General features: G+C 41.7%; 1 protein-coding gene across 15 annotated transcripts in view; it reads left to right on the forward strand.

Annotated features, from left to right (window-relative positions):
* Window positions 1–16,329, forward strand: part of CDK5RAP2 (CDK5 regulatory subunit associated protein 2) — a 191,452-nt gene that overhangs the window by 22,059 nt on the left and 153,064 nt on the right. For 14 of the 15 annotated variants that reach the window (XR_013405629.1, XM_015116954.3, XM_028834907.2 and 11 more), the window contains 2 exons: window positions 7,500–7,610; window positions 12,854–12,930. Coding sequence is in view for 14 of the 15 variants with exons in the window: in XM_015116954.3 (XP_014972440.3) it covers window positions 7,500–7,610; window positions 12,854–12,930 (188 nt within the window). In the remaining variant the exon portion in view is untranslated. The remainder of the gene's footprint in view (window positions 1–7,499; window positions 7,611–12,853; window positions 12,931–16,329) is intronic. The other variant, XM_077968188.1, reaches the window with a different exon arrangement.

The following is a 16,329-nucleotide window of genomic DNA, read 5'->3' on the forward strand; positions in this document are numbered from 1 at the left end:
AGTGGTCTGGATTGTATTTATTCATTAATTTGTTCACTCATTTAACAAATTGTTGAATATCTGCTGTGTTCTAGATACTTGTTAAAACCTTGGAGGAAACAGCCATGAAAGATTAAGTGGATTATATTCATGTAATAAACATGATAATAATAAACACGCAAATAGATGAGACAAATACAGATTGTGAAAAATTCTAGCAAGAAAGAGCTGTGCGTTAGAGAGTGAGCTGGTTGGGGTGGTAGAGATGGGGCCCACTTTAGATGGCGTAGTTGGGGAGGGCCTCTCCAAGGCAGTGACATTGGAGCTGAGGTGGAAGGGATGAGACCGAGCCATCCTGGCAGACGCTGCAGAAAGAGCTTTGTAGGCAGACAAGGGCTTGACTTATTTCAGGACTGGAAAGGAGGCCAGTGAGGCTGGAATATTGTGAACAGGGGAGAAGATGATACCTGATGAGGTTGGAGAGGTGGTCAGGGACCAGATGATACAGCTCTTTGTAGCTGTGGCAGGGAGTTTTATTCTAAGAATGATGGAAACAAGAGCTAATGGAGGGTTTACCCAGGGAGTGGTGTATACCAGATCTGTCTGAAGCCTGAGGGGGCTCTTATTACATCACACTGCCTTAAAGGAATTCTTTTTTTTTTTTTTTTTTGAGATGGAGTCTCACTCTGTCGCCAGGCTGGAGTGCAGTGGCGTGATCTTAGTTCACTGCAAGCTCTGCCTCCTGGGTTCAAGCCATTCTCCTGCCTCAGCCTCTGGAGTAGCTGAGACTACAGGTGAACACTACTACGCCTAGCTAATTTTTGTATTTTTAGTAGAGACAGGGTTTCACCATGTTGGCCAGGATGGTCTCGATCTCTTGACCTCATGATCTGCCCGCCTCAGCCTCCCAAAGTGCTGGGATTACAGGCGTAAGCCACCGTGCCCAGCCAAGAACTTCTTTTTTTTTTTTTTTTTTTTTTTTTTTTTTTTGAGACGGAGTCTCACGCTGTTGCCCAGGCTGGAGTGCAGTGGTGCGATCTCGGCTCACTGCAAGCTCCGCCTCCTGGGTTCCCGCAATTCTCCTGCCTCAGCCTCCCGAGTAGCTGGGACTACAGGCGCCCGCCACCACACCCGGCTAATTTTTTTGTATTTTTAGTAGAGACGGGGTTTCACTGTGGTCTCGATCTCCTGACCTTGTGATCCGCCCGCCTCGGCCTCCCAAAGTGCTGGGATTACAGGCTTGAGCCACCGCGCCCGGCCAGAACTTCTTTTTTTAAAAAATTTTTAGGCCGGACACAGTGACTCATGCCTGTAATCCCAGAACTTTGGGAGACCGAGATGGGCGAATCACCTGAAGTCAGGAGTTCGAGACCAGCCTGGCCAACATGGTGAAAACTTGTCTCTATTAAAACTACAAAAATTAGCCAGGTGTGGTGGCAGACACCTGTGATCCCAGCTACTCGGGAGGCTGAAGCAGGGAGAATTGCTTGAACCCGGAAGGTGGAGTTTGCAGTGGGCTGGGATTGTACCACTACACTCCAGCTTGGGTGACAGAGCGAGACTCCGTCTCAAAAAAAAAACAACAAATATATATATATTTTTTGACAGATGGTCTCACTCTGTCACCCAGGCTGGAGTGCAGTAGCATGATCATGGCTTACTACAGCTTCAACCTCCTGGGCTCAAGTGATCCTTCTGGCTCTGCCTACCAAAGTGTTGGGATTACAGATGTCAGCCACTCTGCCTGGCCAAGAAATTCTTAAATGTGTCTGTCCATCTATTCTGCCAACCATTGGCTATTTAGTAACCATCTCTTGGGTTACAGTCGAGTGTACAAGGTGGTTATGGGATGGGGGTGGGTAGAAAGCCAAGCATCCAGCTAGGACAATTCAGTATGGTCATTGCTCTGATAAAATAGAGAGTGTATGGAAACATGTAGAAGGATCCCCGGGCCAGCCTGGTAGTGGTATTCAAAGAAAACTGTGAGAGAAATGGTACTAAGCAGAGAACTGAACTGGCCATGGTGGAAAAGATGGTGCTTGTATTTCATTTTATTCATTTGGGACTGTCTGACGTTTGCTGTGACCTTCTAAAGGCGTATTTTCCTTTGCCATATACAAAAATTTCTTTAACTATAAATAGGATAAATATTCTTTCAAGTGTTGCTGAGAATTTTAGCATTGTGTACAATGGGGGCATTCTAAGCAACCTCCATAAATATTTTATTGGTAGCTGAGTAACAGAATAAGGTTTCTCTTTATAGGAAGCATCTGGCGGGGTAGTCGTTTTTGTTTGAATGAATGTTTTATGTGCTGTTTCCTTAAAAGGAGGTGCTAATGAACCTATCAGTTGTTTCTTGTGCTTTTCTTGTTAACCACAAAAGTGAAACCTTAAGTGTTAACAAGAGGGCCAAGGGTAGATAGTTTGAAAATGTACTTAATGTGAAATATGCTTATCGTTTTCTTTTATTCACTGATAAAATTGTATTTATGGGCTGGATGTGGTGTGTCACGCCTGTAATCCCAGCACTGTGGGAGGCTGAGGCAGGTGGATCTCCTGAGGTCAGGAGTTCAAGACCAGCCTGGCCAGCATGGTGAAACCCCGTCTCTACTAAGAATAAAAAAATTAACTGGGCATGGTGACACACATCTGTAATCCCAGCTACTCGGGAGGCTGAGGCAGGAGAATCGCTTGAACCTGGGAGGTGGAGGTTGCGGTGAGCCAAGATCGCAACACTGCACTCCAGCCTGGGTGACAGAGCAAGACTCCGTCTCAAAAAAAAAAAAAAAATTGACTAAAAAGAATATGATATGCTATTAAAAATTGTTTTTTAAAAAGCTGGAAAAAATATGTGGTAAGTGTGAAGATGTACTAGCATCTAAGTGTAGCTTTTCACATTTTGCCCTAATTCATTTTAGTTATTTTAAAAATCAGCTTGAGATATAATTTACATAAAATAAAATGTACCAATTTTAGGTGTTGGATGAACTTTGACAGATGTATATTCCCTTGTAATCACTATTGTAATCTGTATGTATGTATGGTTATAGTTTTTTATATGTGTGTACAGTTCTTGGCATATGTAATGATCACTACAATCAGAATATAGAACAGTTCCATAATCCCAACAACTTCCCTTTTTTTTTTTTTGGCTTCTTTGTGGTCAGATCCTCTCTTCACCCCAAGCCTCTGGCAACTAATGCCTGTTCTCTGTCCTTGTAATTTTGCTTTTCCCAGAATGTCATATAAATGGAATCGTACAGAATGTAACCTTTTCATACTGGCTTCTTTGCCTCAGCATAATGTCTTTGAATTTTATTCACGTTGTGTGTTTCATAGTTGCTGAGCACTCTTCTGTCGAATGGATGTCTACTGTTTATCCATTCACCCTCTGAGGGACGTAAGAGGTTTTCCCAGGTTTTGGTGATTATTAATAAAGCTGCAGTAAACATTTATGTACAGGTTTTTTGTGTGAAGATAGGTTTTCATTTCTCTAAGATAAATACCTAGGAGTGGAATTGTTGAGTCACATGTTAAGTATAGTTTTTTTGTAAGAAATTGCCAAAGTGTATCTAGAGTGTCCGTGCCATTTTGCATTCCCATCAACAGAGTATGAGAACTCCATTTATTCTACATCAGTACTTGGTATTAACAATGTAAACAATTTATTTTACTAGGCACAGTGGGTCACATCTGTAATCCCAGCACTTTGGGAGGCCCAGGCGAGTGGATCATTTGAGGTCAGGAGTTCGAGACCAGCCTGGCCAACATGGTGAAACCTCGTCTCTATTAAAAAAAATACAAAAACTTAGTCAAGCGTGGTGGTGTGTGCCTGTAATCCTAGCTACTCAGGAGGCTGAGAAAAGAGAATCACTTGAACCGGGAAGACAGAAGTTGTAGTGAGCCAGGATCGCGCCAAGCCTGGGCAACAGAGCAAGACTCTGTCTCCCACCCGCGTCCCCCGCCAAAAAAAAATTAGCCATTCTAGTAGGTGTGTACGGTATCTCATTTTTTGTAGGGACAGGGTCTTGATTCTTTTTTTATACCTGTTTCTCCACTCAGACTTTCTATCTTTCCATTCATTTCAAGATTGTTGTCTTATGTCTTAGTACATGATTTTGCATGTTGCAAACATTTTAGTCACTTGACTTTAAAAGTTTCACATTTTGAGGCTGGGCGTGGTGACTCACACCTGTAATCCCAGCACTCTGGGAGGCCGAGGTGGGTGAATCACCTGAGGTCAGGATTTGAGACCAGCCTGGCCAACATGGTGAAACCCCGTTTCTACTAAAAGTACAAAAATTAGCCGGGCATGGTGGCACATGCCTGTAATCCCAGCTACTTGGGAGGCTGAGGCAGGAGAATGGCTTGAATCCGGGAGGTAGAGGTTGCAGTGAGCCAAGATTACGCCATTGCACTCCAGCCTGGGTGACAGTGTGAGACTCTGTCTCAAAAAAAACCACAACAGTTTCACATTTTGAAATCGTCAAATTCATTTATTTTCTTCTCACAAAAACCTATGAGATTGATTTTATTATCCCTGTTTTAAAGTTGAGGAAACTGAGGCTCAAAGAAGTAGCATGTCTAGTTTGCATCATAAAAGAGAGTTAAGATAGGACTTAGTATTGTCTCCAAAGCCACTAATCTTTCTGCCTTACCATTGAGAACTGAGCTTAAACAGTGACTTTGAGAATGGAAAGAGAACAACAGATGCACGAACTATAGCATGGACAGGCACACTGCATTTAGTAAATATCATCAGCACTCGCTTCACAATTCAGAGTCTCAATAAAAGATTGCATTTATCTATTACTACTTTATTTTTATTATTTATAGGAAATTTATATGGTACAAATATACAGTGTACTTCTAGATGCATACTATCATATCAAGTAAATAATTACGTGTTCATATCCCCTGCCCTTTTAAAAAATAGTAACCTATCTATATAATGTTCCATAGTATAGTGTTTTTATTTAACAATGTATCTCGCCGGGCGCGGTGGCTCAAGCCTGTAATCCCAGCACTTTGGGAGGCCGAGACGGGCGGATCACGAGGTCAGGAGATCGAGAGACGATCCCGGCTAACACGGTGAAACCCCGTCTCTACTAAAAAATACAAAAAAAATAGCCGGGCGAGGTGGCGGGCGCCTGTAGTCCCAGCTACTCGGGAGGCTGAGGCAGGAGAATGGCGTGAACCCGGGAGGCGGAGCTTGCAGTGAGCTGAGATCCGGCCACTGCACTCCAGCCTGGGTGACAGAGCAAGACTCCGTCTCAAAAAAAAAAAAAAACAACAAAAAAACAATGTATCTCGGACATAATTTCCTATGAGTGCACAATGTGGTCTCTCATTCTTGTTTATGGTTCTATCATATTCTATTGAGTTGACATACTATAATTTACTTAACCATGGACAAATTGACTTTTAATAATTCACATTAACCATAGACTAGTAGACTATTTGACTTTAAAAACTTAAAAAAATGAGGCCAAGTGTGATGGCTTGCACCTATAATCCCAGCAAGTTGGGAGGCTTAGGTGAGAGGATTCCTTGAGCCCAGGAGTTTGAGGCTGCAGTGAACTGTGATTATACCACTTCATTCCAACCTGGGTGATAGAGTAAGACCTCATCTTTAAAAAATAATAATAATAAAAAAAAACTTTAAAAGAAGTGTAACATGCATGCAGGCCTACCCACAAATCGTATGTGAACAGTTTAATGAATTATCAAAAAAGGAGCATAACCTATAACCATCACCAAAGCCAAGATATGGGACATTATCAGTGCCCCAGAAGTTTGCTTTGTGGCTCATTCCACGCACTAAGCACTTTTCCTCCCCAAAGGTAACCATCATCCTGGACTAATTTAAAGTCCCTTCCTAGCTTGTGTTTCTGTCCCTCTCTTTGTAACAGGGAAAAGAGAGGACTTTTTTTCCCCACAAAGGCAGAGACTTAAAAATATGTGAAACAGAGAGGGAGAACCTGGGGATGTTGGTAGGATTTTGGAGAACATTTAACTATTTAAACATGGTGCTAGAAACATACGAGGAATTGCTTTACTGTGTAGGCTAATATCTGTTCTTGAAGTTAAGTTAGACTGCACAGAAAAGTTTACTGGATGAACCAAACCAAAAAAGTCAGGAATTTTCTCTATAGGCAGTGAGGTTGAATTGACAGATCATAGTTACTGGAGTCAGACAGCAGGATAGGAATCCCAGCCCTTCCCCTACTAGCGTGATCTTTGATCATGTATATAGTGGAGACAGTACTTTTGCAATGTTACTATAAGAATTGAGATATTGTATGTAAATTATCTGGCTAGGTGCTTGTTTACATAGTAGGTTCTCAGTAAATATGCTTTTTCTTACTATATTCTTTTTTCCCCCAACTTTTTATTGTGACAGATTTCAAGTGTATGAAAAGTTGCAAAATAGCACAGTGAACAACCATGTATATTCATCTAGATTCGTCATTAATGTTTTCTATATTTGCTTTATCTTTTTTTTCCTGTCTCTGCTCATTTGAGTTAATTGCAGACGTCATGACACAGCACTCTTAAGTACATTAGCATGTGTCTCTTTCTTAGGACATTTTCCTGTAAAATCATAATATTATTACCTCATAAAAAGTTGTTATTCAAGTTTCCCCAGGTATCATCATATGGTTGTTTTTGTAAAGAATTCAAGATTTTATTGTACTTAGTAGTTGTGCCTCTTCAATCTCCGTTTATTTAGGAGAATTTACCAAACATTTTTGCCTTAGGATTATCATTAAGATTTTTGAAGAGTTCAGTTCTGTTGTTTTGCAGAATGGTTTTCAACTTAGATTTATCTGGTAGAGTCCTCTTGATTAGATACAGGTTAAAGGTTATAGACAGAAGCACTTGAGATGGAATTGTTTGCTCTCAGTGATTTATTTCAGGAGGAAAATGATGTTAGTTTATCCCTTCAATGGTGATAAGAGATGAATTTTTTTGGTTAAGATGGTGTTCGCAAGTTTTCTAAATTGTAAGGGTACCTTTTCCTTTTGTAATTAATAAGCCATTTGTGGGGTAATAAGTCTGAGACTGTCTGAATATTATGTTCTGTAGTGATCTTTCATCTAATGCTTTTAGTGTTGCTGATTCTTACCTGAATCAATCATTACTATGGAGGTTGTACAATAGTGATTTTCTGTTCCTCGTATTCTACATTTATTAACTGGATTTCTTTTGAGATTCTCCTCTTCTTTTCCTTTTCTTCTTCTTATCAGTGTGGAGTTTTGAATTCTTTCTTTATTCAGTCATTATTCATTTTCATTCATTATTCATTCCTGTCATTATTCATTTTAATGCTCAAATTGTACTGACTTTGGCTGGTGGGAACTGCTTAATTCTTCTGTGTTAGTAGAATGGTAGCAAAAACAGGCTTTCTCTAGTATTTAACATTTGAATCAATTTTGTAGCCTCGTAATCTATAGGACTAATGTATGTACTATCTGTCTCTTGTTTGCTTTTGATGACCCTTCTGTGATATTTTTCAGCAAATCACTGAATTGAAGAAAGAAAACTTTAACCTAAAGCTGCGCATCTATTTCCTTGAGGAAAGAATGCAACAGGAATTTCATGGCCCCGCCGAACATATCTACAAAACTGTGAGTGGCCCACTTCTCATTGCTGTCCCTTGTGTCTTTTCTCATTGTCATTTCAAGCAGAAATTTGATTAATATTTGATCTCAGAGTTAGCAGGAAGCGAGATGCTTTCATTTAATCTCAATTGATTATGGGGAGCATAAAGATATCAGGGTGACTTTAATATTAAGCAAATGGGTACATGATTAATTTTAAGGAAGTCTTTTACTCTCTTTTAAAAATCAGAATTCGGATTCACTCATTTTTACCTCAATTAAGTTTTTATAATTATGTGTTCTTTAGAAACAGGCAGTGGAATGGTAGAATGGTTTTGGAGTTGAATTCTGTTACCAGCTGACTTGTGTAACTTAGGCAAGTCGTTTTAGCTCTTGGGGCTTGCTTCCAGAATTAAGTGATAATCCCTTTGTCATAGGGTTATTTGTGTGAATTAAAATGAGAAGACAGATGAAAAGCTCCAGCACACAGTCAGTTGACAATTATCGTCTTCTTGAGGCTTCGTTTGGCAGCCCAAAGTTAGGATTGTCAGTATTTCTGTGATAGGACTCTTCTGTATTCCTGTGTGCTTGCCTGTAACTGTCAGAAGAAAAGGCTATCCTCATTTGAAGTCTTGACCTGGAGGTCTTTGTCTGAAAACAAACCTTGGTTCTGAAAACTGAAAAAAGAACTTGGCTTTCTTGAAAAGGCTTGAGTACAAACAGTATTTCAGTGCCTGTTTCTTGGCTTTTTCTAGTAGATTAGCCCTTGGCCTGGGAATTATTCTGACTTTTCTCTGAAGTTTGTACCAGTGGAAACTTTTGAAGGAGGAAAAAGAACTCTCCTTGAGTTTCAGCAGATGAACTTAAATTGACTTGTCTTGAAGAGGGATTGTGCTGTACTTCTGAGCCTTTTCAAGAATTGAAAAGCTTCTTTGTCCCCTATGAGAGTTTTTTTCTTCACTCTGGGGGTGGAAAGACAATGAGGATGTCCCCTTTTCTGGAAGGGAGTGGTGATGCAATCACAATTTTAGAGGAAAACCAATAGCCTAAAGCAGTTTATGTGTGAGTATGGTGGCCATGCCTCTCAGAACCTCTTGGGTGATAGGAATACAAAACGTGCTAGTTGCCAACTCTGTCAGGCACTGTCTTCGGCATCTGTACATTTGCATCTTATTGTAATTCTCATGACAGTCCTATGCCATGGAGTTTATCTTCACCTTATAGGGGAAGAAACTGAGACTTATAGAAGATGAATAACCCACCTGATGTCATATAGCTACTATGTGAGGTGGATTTTGAGCCTAGGTCTCCCAACCTCATTGTACCATACCACTTCAGCTGTCTGACTAGATGATTTCATGACCCCTTTCTTCAGTGTAAGTTTTTGGATAGGTGCACATGGTTTAGAATTCAAAAAGCCTAAGAGGTACACACTGAAAAGACTCTTCCATCCTTGTGTCCTGGTCCTCTAGATCTAATAAATATTGATTGCTTATGCAGAGGAATTTTATATATATATATTACAAGCAAGCATGTGTTTGCGTGTGTGTGTATGTGTATAAACCCTCTTTTTACATAAATGCAAGCATGTTCTGTTCTGCACCTTATATTTTTCACTTAATGATTTCTTTCCTTCCTTCCTTCCTTCCTTCCTTTCTTTTTTCTTTTCTTTCCTTCCTTTCCCTTCTTTTCTTTCTTCACTTCCCTTTCCTTCCTTCCTTTTTTCTTTCCTTTCCTTCCTTCCTTCCTTCCTTTCTTTTTTCTTTTCTTTCCTTCCTTTCCCTTCTTTCTTCACTTCCCTTTCCTTCCTTCCTTTTTTCTTTCTTTTCTTTCTTTCCTTCCTTCCTTTCTTCCTTCCTTCCTTCTTTCCTTTTCTTTTCTCTTTTCTGTTTTCTTTTCTTTTCTTCCAATGGAGTCTCCGTCTGTTGCCCAGGCTGGAGTGCAGTGGCACAATCTTGGCTTACTGCAACCTCTGCCTCCCAGGTTCAAGTAATTCCTGTCTTCGGCCTCCTGATTAGCTGGGATTGCATGTGAATGCCAGCACGCCTGGCTAATTTTTGTATTTTTGGTAGAGATGGGGTTTCGCCACGTTCTCCAGGCTGGTCTTGAACTCCTGGCCTCAAGTGATCCACCTGCCTTGGCCTTTCAAAGTGCTTGGATTATAGGCGTGAGGCACTGCACCTCGCTTTACTTAATGATATCTTGGATATCTTTCTTTAAGAGTAGTTTAAGAATGAATTTCTTTATTCTTTTTGTTTTTGAGACAGTATCTCACTCTGTCACCAGGCTGGAGTGTAGTGGCATGATCATAGCTCACTGCAACCTTGAACTCTTGGGCTCAAGGGATCCTCCCATCTCAGTCTCCTTAGTAGTTGGGACTACAGGCATGCACCACCACCCCTGGCATTTTAAAATTTTTGCTTTTTATAGAGATGGGGTCTTGCTATGTTGCCCAAGGCTGGTCTTGAACTTCTAGCTTCAAGCCGTCCTCCTGTCTTGGCTTCCTAAAGTGTTGGGACTTACAGGTGTGAGCCACCGCACTAAGCTGCCTTTTTTTTATAGTTTCATAATATTCCATTTTATGCTTTGAAGGTACCCTGACTTTTGGTTTGGAAATTACAATTATGTATATGAGTTTATAACTTGAGATATTGGACTTGAGAAAAATAGCCGAATGGACAAGTTAGTATTAATTCTTTTAAATATATTAAATTGGAGTGCCTGTTGGTTCATCACAAAGTGAAGCACTTAGAGTATATTATATCATTTCATAAATAGAAGCTCTCTACCCTTCTGAGAGCTGGAAAAAGAATCCTCTGTTTGAAGGATGTTTCTGCATTTTTCACAAAATTACAGTTGAAGACATTATACACTGTTACCCAGGGTCCTTTATGCAAAGATCACTTTCTTCAAGAAAAAGTTCTGCCTCATCGATGACTTCTTTAGTTCTTGTTGTTTGACAGTGAAGAAGATAACCTATTTTAAGCCCTGTCTCCAAGGCTTTGCTCATTTAATCCTTAAAGCCCTCATGTCATGGGAGCTTTTTTGTTTTGTTTTTGACACTTGAGGGATTGGAAAGGAGAAGCATTGCTTTGTCACCCTGTGGACTTATGTGTCTAAGGACAGTTATAATATTGTGCTTCTAGTTTTGTATTCCACGTTAGCATGTCTTGTTCACTTCAATGTCTTCTGTGGTCGGTCCTTCACAGGTGCTTGGTAAGTTTCTGCGAAGTGAAGGAATGAATAAGTGAGTAGCCACTGACTCTGTGGTCTCCTCTTGTAGAGAGTAGAGACAGAATTTAAACCCATGTCCTTTTGGTCACACACCCATGACCTTTCTGTCATGGCTGTACTTTTCAACCTGAAGTACTTGTTTCTCCAGGGCTGCTTGCCAGAAAGGAGGGAGGCATATCCTGTGAGATGGTAAATCTTACTGGAAATGATTTTTTTTTTTTCGAGACAGAGTCTCGCTCTGTCACCTAGGCTGGAGTGCAGTGGTACTATCTTGGCTCACTGCAACCTCTGCCTCTCAGGTTCAGGCGATTCTTCTGCCTCAGCCTCCCAAATACCTGGGACTACAGGCAAGCGCCACCACTCCTGGCTAATTTTTGTATTTTTAGTTGAGACGGTTTCGCTATGTTGGCCAGGCTGGTCTTGAACTCCTGACCTCCAGTGATCCGCCCGCCTCCCAAACTGCTAGGATTATAGGTGCGAACCGCTGTGCCTGGCCTGGAAATATTTTTGTTTAAATAATACACATGTGGCCAGATGCGGTAGCTCACACCTGTAATCCCAGCACTTTGAGAGGCCAAGGAGGGCAGATCACTTGAGGTCAGGAGTTCAAGACCAGCCTGGCCAACATGGTGAAACCCCATCTCAACTAAAAATACAAAAAATTAGCCGGTGTGGTGGCAGGTGCCTACTATAATCCTAGCTACTCAGAGGCTGAGGCAGGAGGATCACTTGAACCTGGGAGGTGGAGGTTGCAGTGAGCTGAGATCGCACCACTGCACTCCAGCCTGGATGACAAGAGCAAGACTTCATCTCAAAAAAACGAAAAATGAAAAACACGTGTATTATGGAGTACAACCTAAAATTGGCATGGATTATTAAAATAAAAGAGGAGCTGTAAACCCAGTGCTTTGGGAGGCTGAAGCAGGAGTATCATTTGAAGCCAGAAGTTCAAGACCAGCCGGGGCAATGTGGCAAGACCCCATCTGTAAAAACAAAACAAAACAAAACAAAACAAAAAAATGGGCAAGGGAGTGCACGCCTATAGTCCCAGCTACTCAGGAGGTTGAGGTGGGAGGATCCCTCGAGGCCAGGAGTTTGAGGCCTGCAGTGAGCTATGATAGCACCCCTGCACTTCAGGCTGGGCAACAGCAGAGCAAGACTCTGCCTCTAAATAAATAAACAAAAAACCAAAGGGAGATTTCCAAGAAATTGTAGATTTACAGCAGTCTTCCACAAACTATGCACCCAAACCCCCATCTACTACATGAGTTCATCTAATATTCTGTCTGGGATACATTTGTGCATAAGTTTTAGAAGCCTGCCACTGTTCCACTGTCTCATATTGAATTCCATTTGCCCTGGATTCTGTCTTGGATTCTCACGTGAGTTGTAAGCCCAAGGCTGTGTGTGACTCCCTTTGTTCTACTCAGTTAAGAGGAAGACATTTGGTTGGAGAACATTGTGGTTCTCCTTATAGATAGCTTGCCCCATGTGGTTGTAGCTTTTTTTGTAAGTGAGAACCCTGAAATCTTATATTGAAATGACACACGCCATGATGTGTCCTCCTGTTTTCCATCCACATGTTTTATTTTATTTTTTTAAGCTGTAACACGTTCCCACTGCTACAGCCACCACATGTGTGATTGTAAACAACCACCAGTAATTGCTTTGGAATGGGAAAAACACACCGCAGAATTGCTTGTAAATTTGCTTGGCGGAGGGCATACAATTTTTAAATCAGCCTTCCTTGTATGACATTTATGCCTTGATATTTGAATGCTCTGGCTGTTAGAAGCTTGGAGCATTTACATAATTGCTCCAAGTCTCGCGAAATCCAGGTCTTTCTTTTGAGACCACCAGTGTTTAATAATTCCCTTTTCTCTGTGCCCTGAGGCTAATGAGGGTTTTTGAATCTAACATCTGCCTATTACAAGCATCCTGTAGTCAGTCTGTGCTGGAAGCAGTTTCCCCATTGTTGACATTCATAGGTCCTGTATTTTACGTTGTTTCTTTTCTTTCTTAATCTTGTCTTGTAGAACATTGAGCTCAAGGTGGAAGTAGAAAGTCTGAAGCGGGAACTCCAGGAGAGAGAGCGGCTGCTCATCAAAGCCTCGTGAGTACCGTCATCTGTCGAAAGCCTGCAAGTCGCCCACACTGGGTTGGTCAGTGAAATAGAGCCATCCACTTTTCTAAGACAATTGATTTCCATCTGGAGTCTGAGGACTCCAAAGAGGTTTTTGTTTTTACTTAATTATTTACTTTTCAGCCAGCTTTTAAGATATACCATGATTATAGAAAAATGAACAGATCTTAAGTGTACAGCGTGAATGTTCACAAGCAAACACACCCGTGGAACTACCATCCAGATCAGGAAAGAGAACGTACCAGCCCCCGCAAAAGCCCTCTTTGTGGTCTCAGAACTCACCTTTCTCCCCTAAAGATAACTACCGTTCTGACCACTGTTAGTTCTGCCTGTTTTTAAACTGTATATACAAGGAATTATATAGTAGGTTTTCTTTTGTGTCTGGCTTGTTTCCTCAACAATGTATTTGTGAGATTGATCTGTGTTGTTAATTATATCAGTAGTTCATTCTTATTGTTGTAAAAGCCTGGGGTGATTTGAAGGGGTCCTGGTGGGTGAGGCAGGGAGACAGAGGATGGGGCTTCAGCCAGAGTAACTGTCTTTTTCTTTTTTTTCCTTTAAGATCTGTTAAATGTACTAGGGACCCTCATAATATTTTGCTTGAAAGAGGTTCTACTCCTTAAAAAACATTTGAAAACTAGTATTTTCATTTATTCAAATATTGAACAACAAGCACAGTTCAGCAAATACAGTCTGTGAATCAGTTGATTATTCACTCATTCATAAACATTTATTACATAATAACTTGTGAAATACACAAGTATTTCGAATCTAACATCTGCCCAAAGATCTGAAAAGAGAGCCCTCCACCCCTCTACTCGAAGAGCCCATCAGAGACTGGTGAGCTGTTCATCACACCTGTGAAAAATAACATGCCAGGAAGGTACAGTGGTAGAGGGTGTTGTGGATAAGGTGGCGACACCAAAGTGTGCTAAGTTTTGTTCTGTGACAGTGGAATAAGACTTCCCGGGGCTGCCTCACTGAGGATCCCAGCCAGAAGCTTATGTGGAAATGCTTCATTTGTTCTGACAGTAGAGTTCCTGCTGGGTGTGGTAGGCCAGGACCATGGAGTTCTTGGTTTAGGGCACGGCTGCACTGCTCTGGGCCAGGCCAGTATAATTCCCTTCATCGCCACCGGGTCCAGCAGCTGGAAGCTGGCCTGCTGTTGGCTTTCAGCAGACTACAGGATGCCAGGCGTAGGCTGCTTCTCCGGGTTATGCTGAACTTGCACACTTGGTGTTTTCTGAATGAATAAGTGAATGAAGTAATAAATATCACCAGATTAACAAGTTGTTGTTAATGTTGTTGTTGTTTTTTGAAGTACATTATTTTCTGGGCAGGGAGGCAAATCTACTTTATCAAACCTGAAGATCAGTAATGGAATTTGGTCTGTCTCATACTCAGTGCCCTGCCTGCTGCAGGTCTTGGCTTGGACTAGTTTTTAGTTAAGCTCATACACATGGCAACCTCAGCTCACAAAGGCTTGCATACCCTCCTCAATAGCAAAACATGGGATTGAGTATTTTGGAGGCTTGTGCACATCTTTATATGTGTATATTTCCCAAACGGCTCAGGCTTGTGTGGTCTGACTAGCTTTATTCATTTATTCAGAAATATATATTAAGTGGCTCTTGTGTGCTGCAGTGGGCTAGGTTCCTGGGGATGTAGTGGTGATGCAATCAGATGCATGAGGCTCACATTCTAGTGGGAGTGATGGTGATAAAATACTTGGAGTAATAAATATATAAACAAAAGTCGGGGAAAGAGCTATGAAGTAAAATAAAGGGAGCTATGAGAATTTATAGGTAGGGGAGTAAATATATATTATTATTATTTTTTGAGACAGAGTTTCACTCTGCCAGGCTGGAGTGCAGTGGCGTGATCTCAGCTCACTGCAACCTCCGCCTCCTGGGTCCAGGCGATTCTCCTGCCTCAGCCTCCCGAGTAGCTGGGATTACAGGCATGTGCCGCCATGCTCAGCTAACTTTTGTATTTTTAGTAGAGATGGGGTTTCACCATCTTGGCCAGGCTGGTCTTGAACCCCTGGCCTCACGTGATCCACCCATCTCAGCCTCTCAAAGTACGAGGATTACAGGGGTGAGCCGCTGCGCCCAGCCAGGTAGGGGAGTAAATATATAGATGTGGCTGTATAGCAGGGAAGGTGTCCCTGAGGAGGTGGCATTTGAAATGAGATCTGAAAGACAAGTAGGAATTAACCAGGTGAATGGGTAGAGAAACTGTTCAAAGAGAAGAGAATGTATGGGTCTGAGGGAATATGAGAAGTCTAGAACACTAGAGATTTTGGTCTTTATCCTAAAATCACATGGAAAGCAGTCGTGGGTTTTAAGCGAGTGACACAATCAGAGTTCTGTTTTTGAAAAGGTCATTCTGGATGCTGGGTGGGAAGTGGATTGTGGAGAGAGCACGAGTGGAAGCTGGGAGACCAGTCAGGAAGCTAGTCCAGTGGTTGAGGTGAGAGGCGAGTGACAGAGTAGCTGGGTGAATCAGACATTTGGGAAGCAGAATCAACAGGCCTTGGTGATGGATGGGAAGGGAGATGTCATGGATGATTTCTGTCTGGGGTTAAGGTCATGAGCTCTGTTAAGAATGTTCGCAATGAACATTCTTAAACTGCTCCAGCTTCCTGTCTACCAACTCTATCCCAGACACAGTTCATGGATGCTAAAATGTTCTTGCTTTTGCTGCTCTAACTCTGCTCCAGCAGACCTCCTCCCCTCTCATCTCCTCCCAGCCCAAATGCCTTCCATTGCTCAGCCCTTTGTAAAGCCTCAGATCTGGAACCATGCATGGCTTCCTCTAGCCTGCGTCCGTCTCTTAACGGACTTCGCTGGTACAGAATGATAATACTCTATGCATAACACTTGTTAGTTTATAAAACACTTTCCATTTACATTCCATCATTGTTCTGGGAGCTGGGAAAGTCTGGAAGAATACCCTCATTTCATAGAGGAGAGACTATAGGCCAGGAAAAGGGAAGGGCCATGACTCCCAGCCGAGAAGGTCACATCTGCTATTAGAACTCAAGTCCCTGACTTCTAGTTCAGCACTAGGTTCCATGTTCTTTTTAAATTTTTGTATGTAGATAATTGTATATTGGTATATACACAATATCTATGTATCTGTTCAATGACAGTATCTACCATGGAACTGCTAGGTGTGCCTATCTCTTATTTTTTTTTTGAGATGGAGTCTTGCTCTGTTGCCCAGGCTGGAGTGCAGTGGTACAATCTTGGCTCACTGCAACCCGGGTTCAAGCGATTCTTCTGCCTCAGCTTCCTGAGTAGCTGGGATTACAGGCATACGCCACAATGCTTGGCAAATTTTTGTATTTTTAGTAGAGACAGGGTT

The sequence above is a fragment of the Macaca mulatta genome, chromosome 15, assembly GCF_049350105.2.
Source record: "Macaca mulatta isolate MMU2019108-1 chromosome 15, T2T-MMU8v2.0, whole genome shotgun sequence".
In the NCBI taxonomy this organism is placed as follows: domain Eukaryota; kingdom Metazoa; phylum Chordata; class Mammalia; order Primates; family Cercopithecidae; genus Macaca; species Macaca mulatta.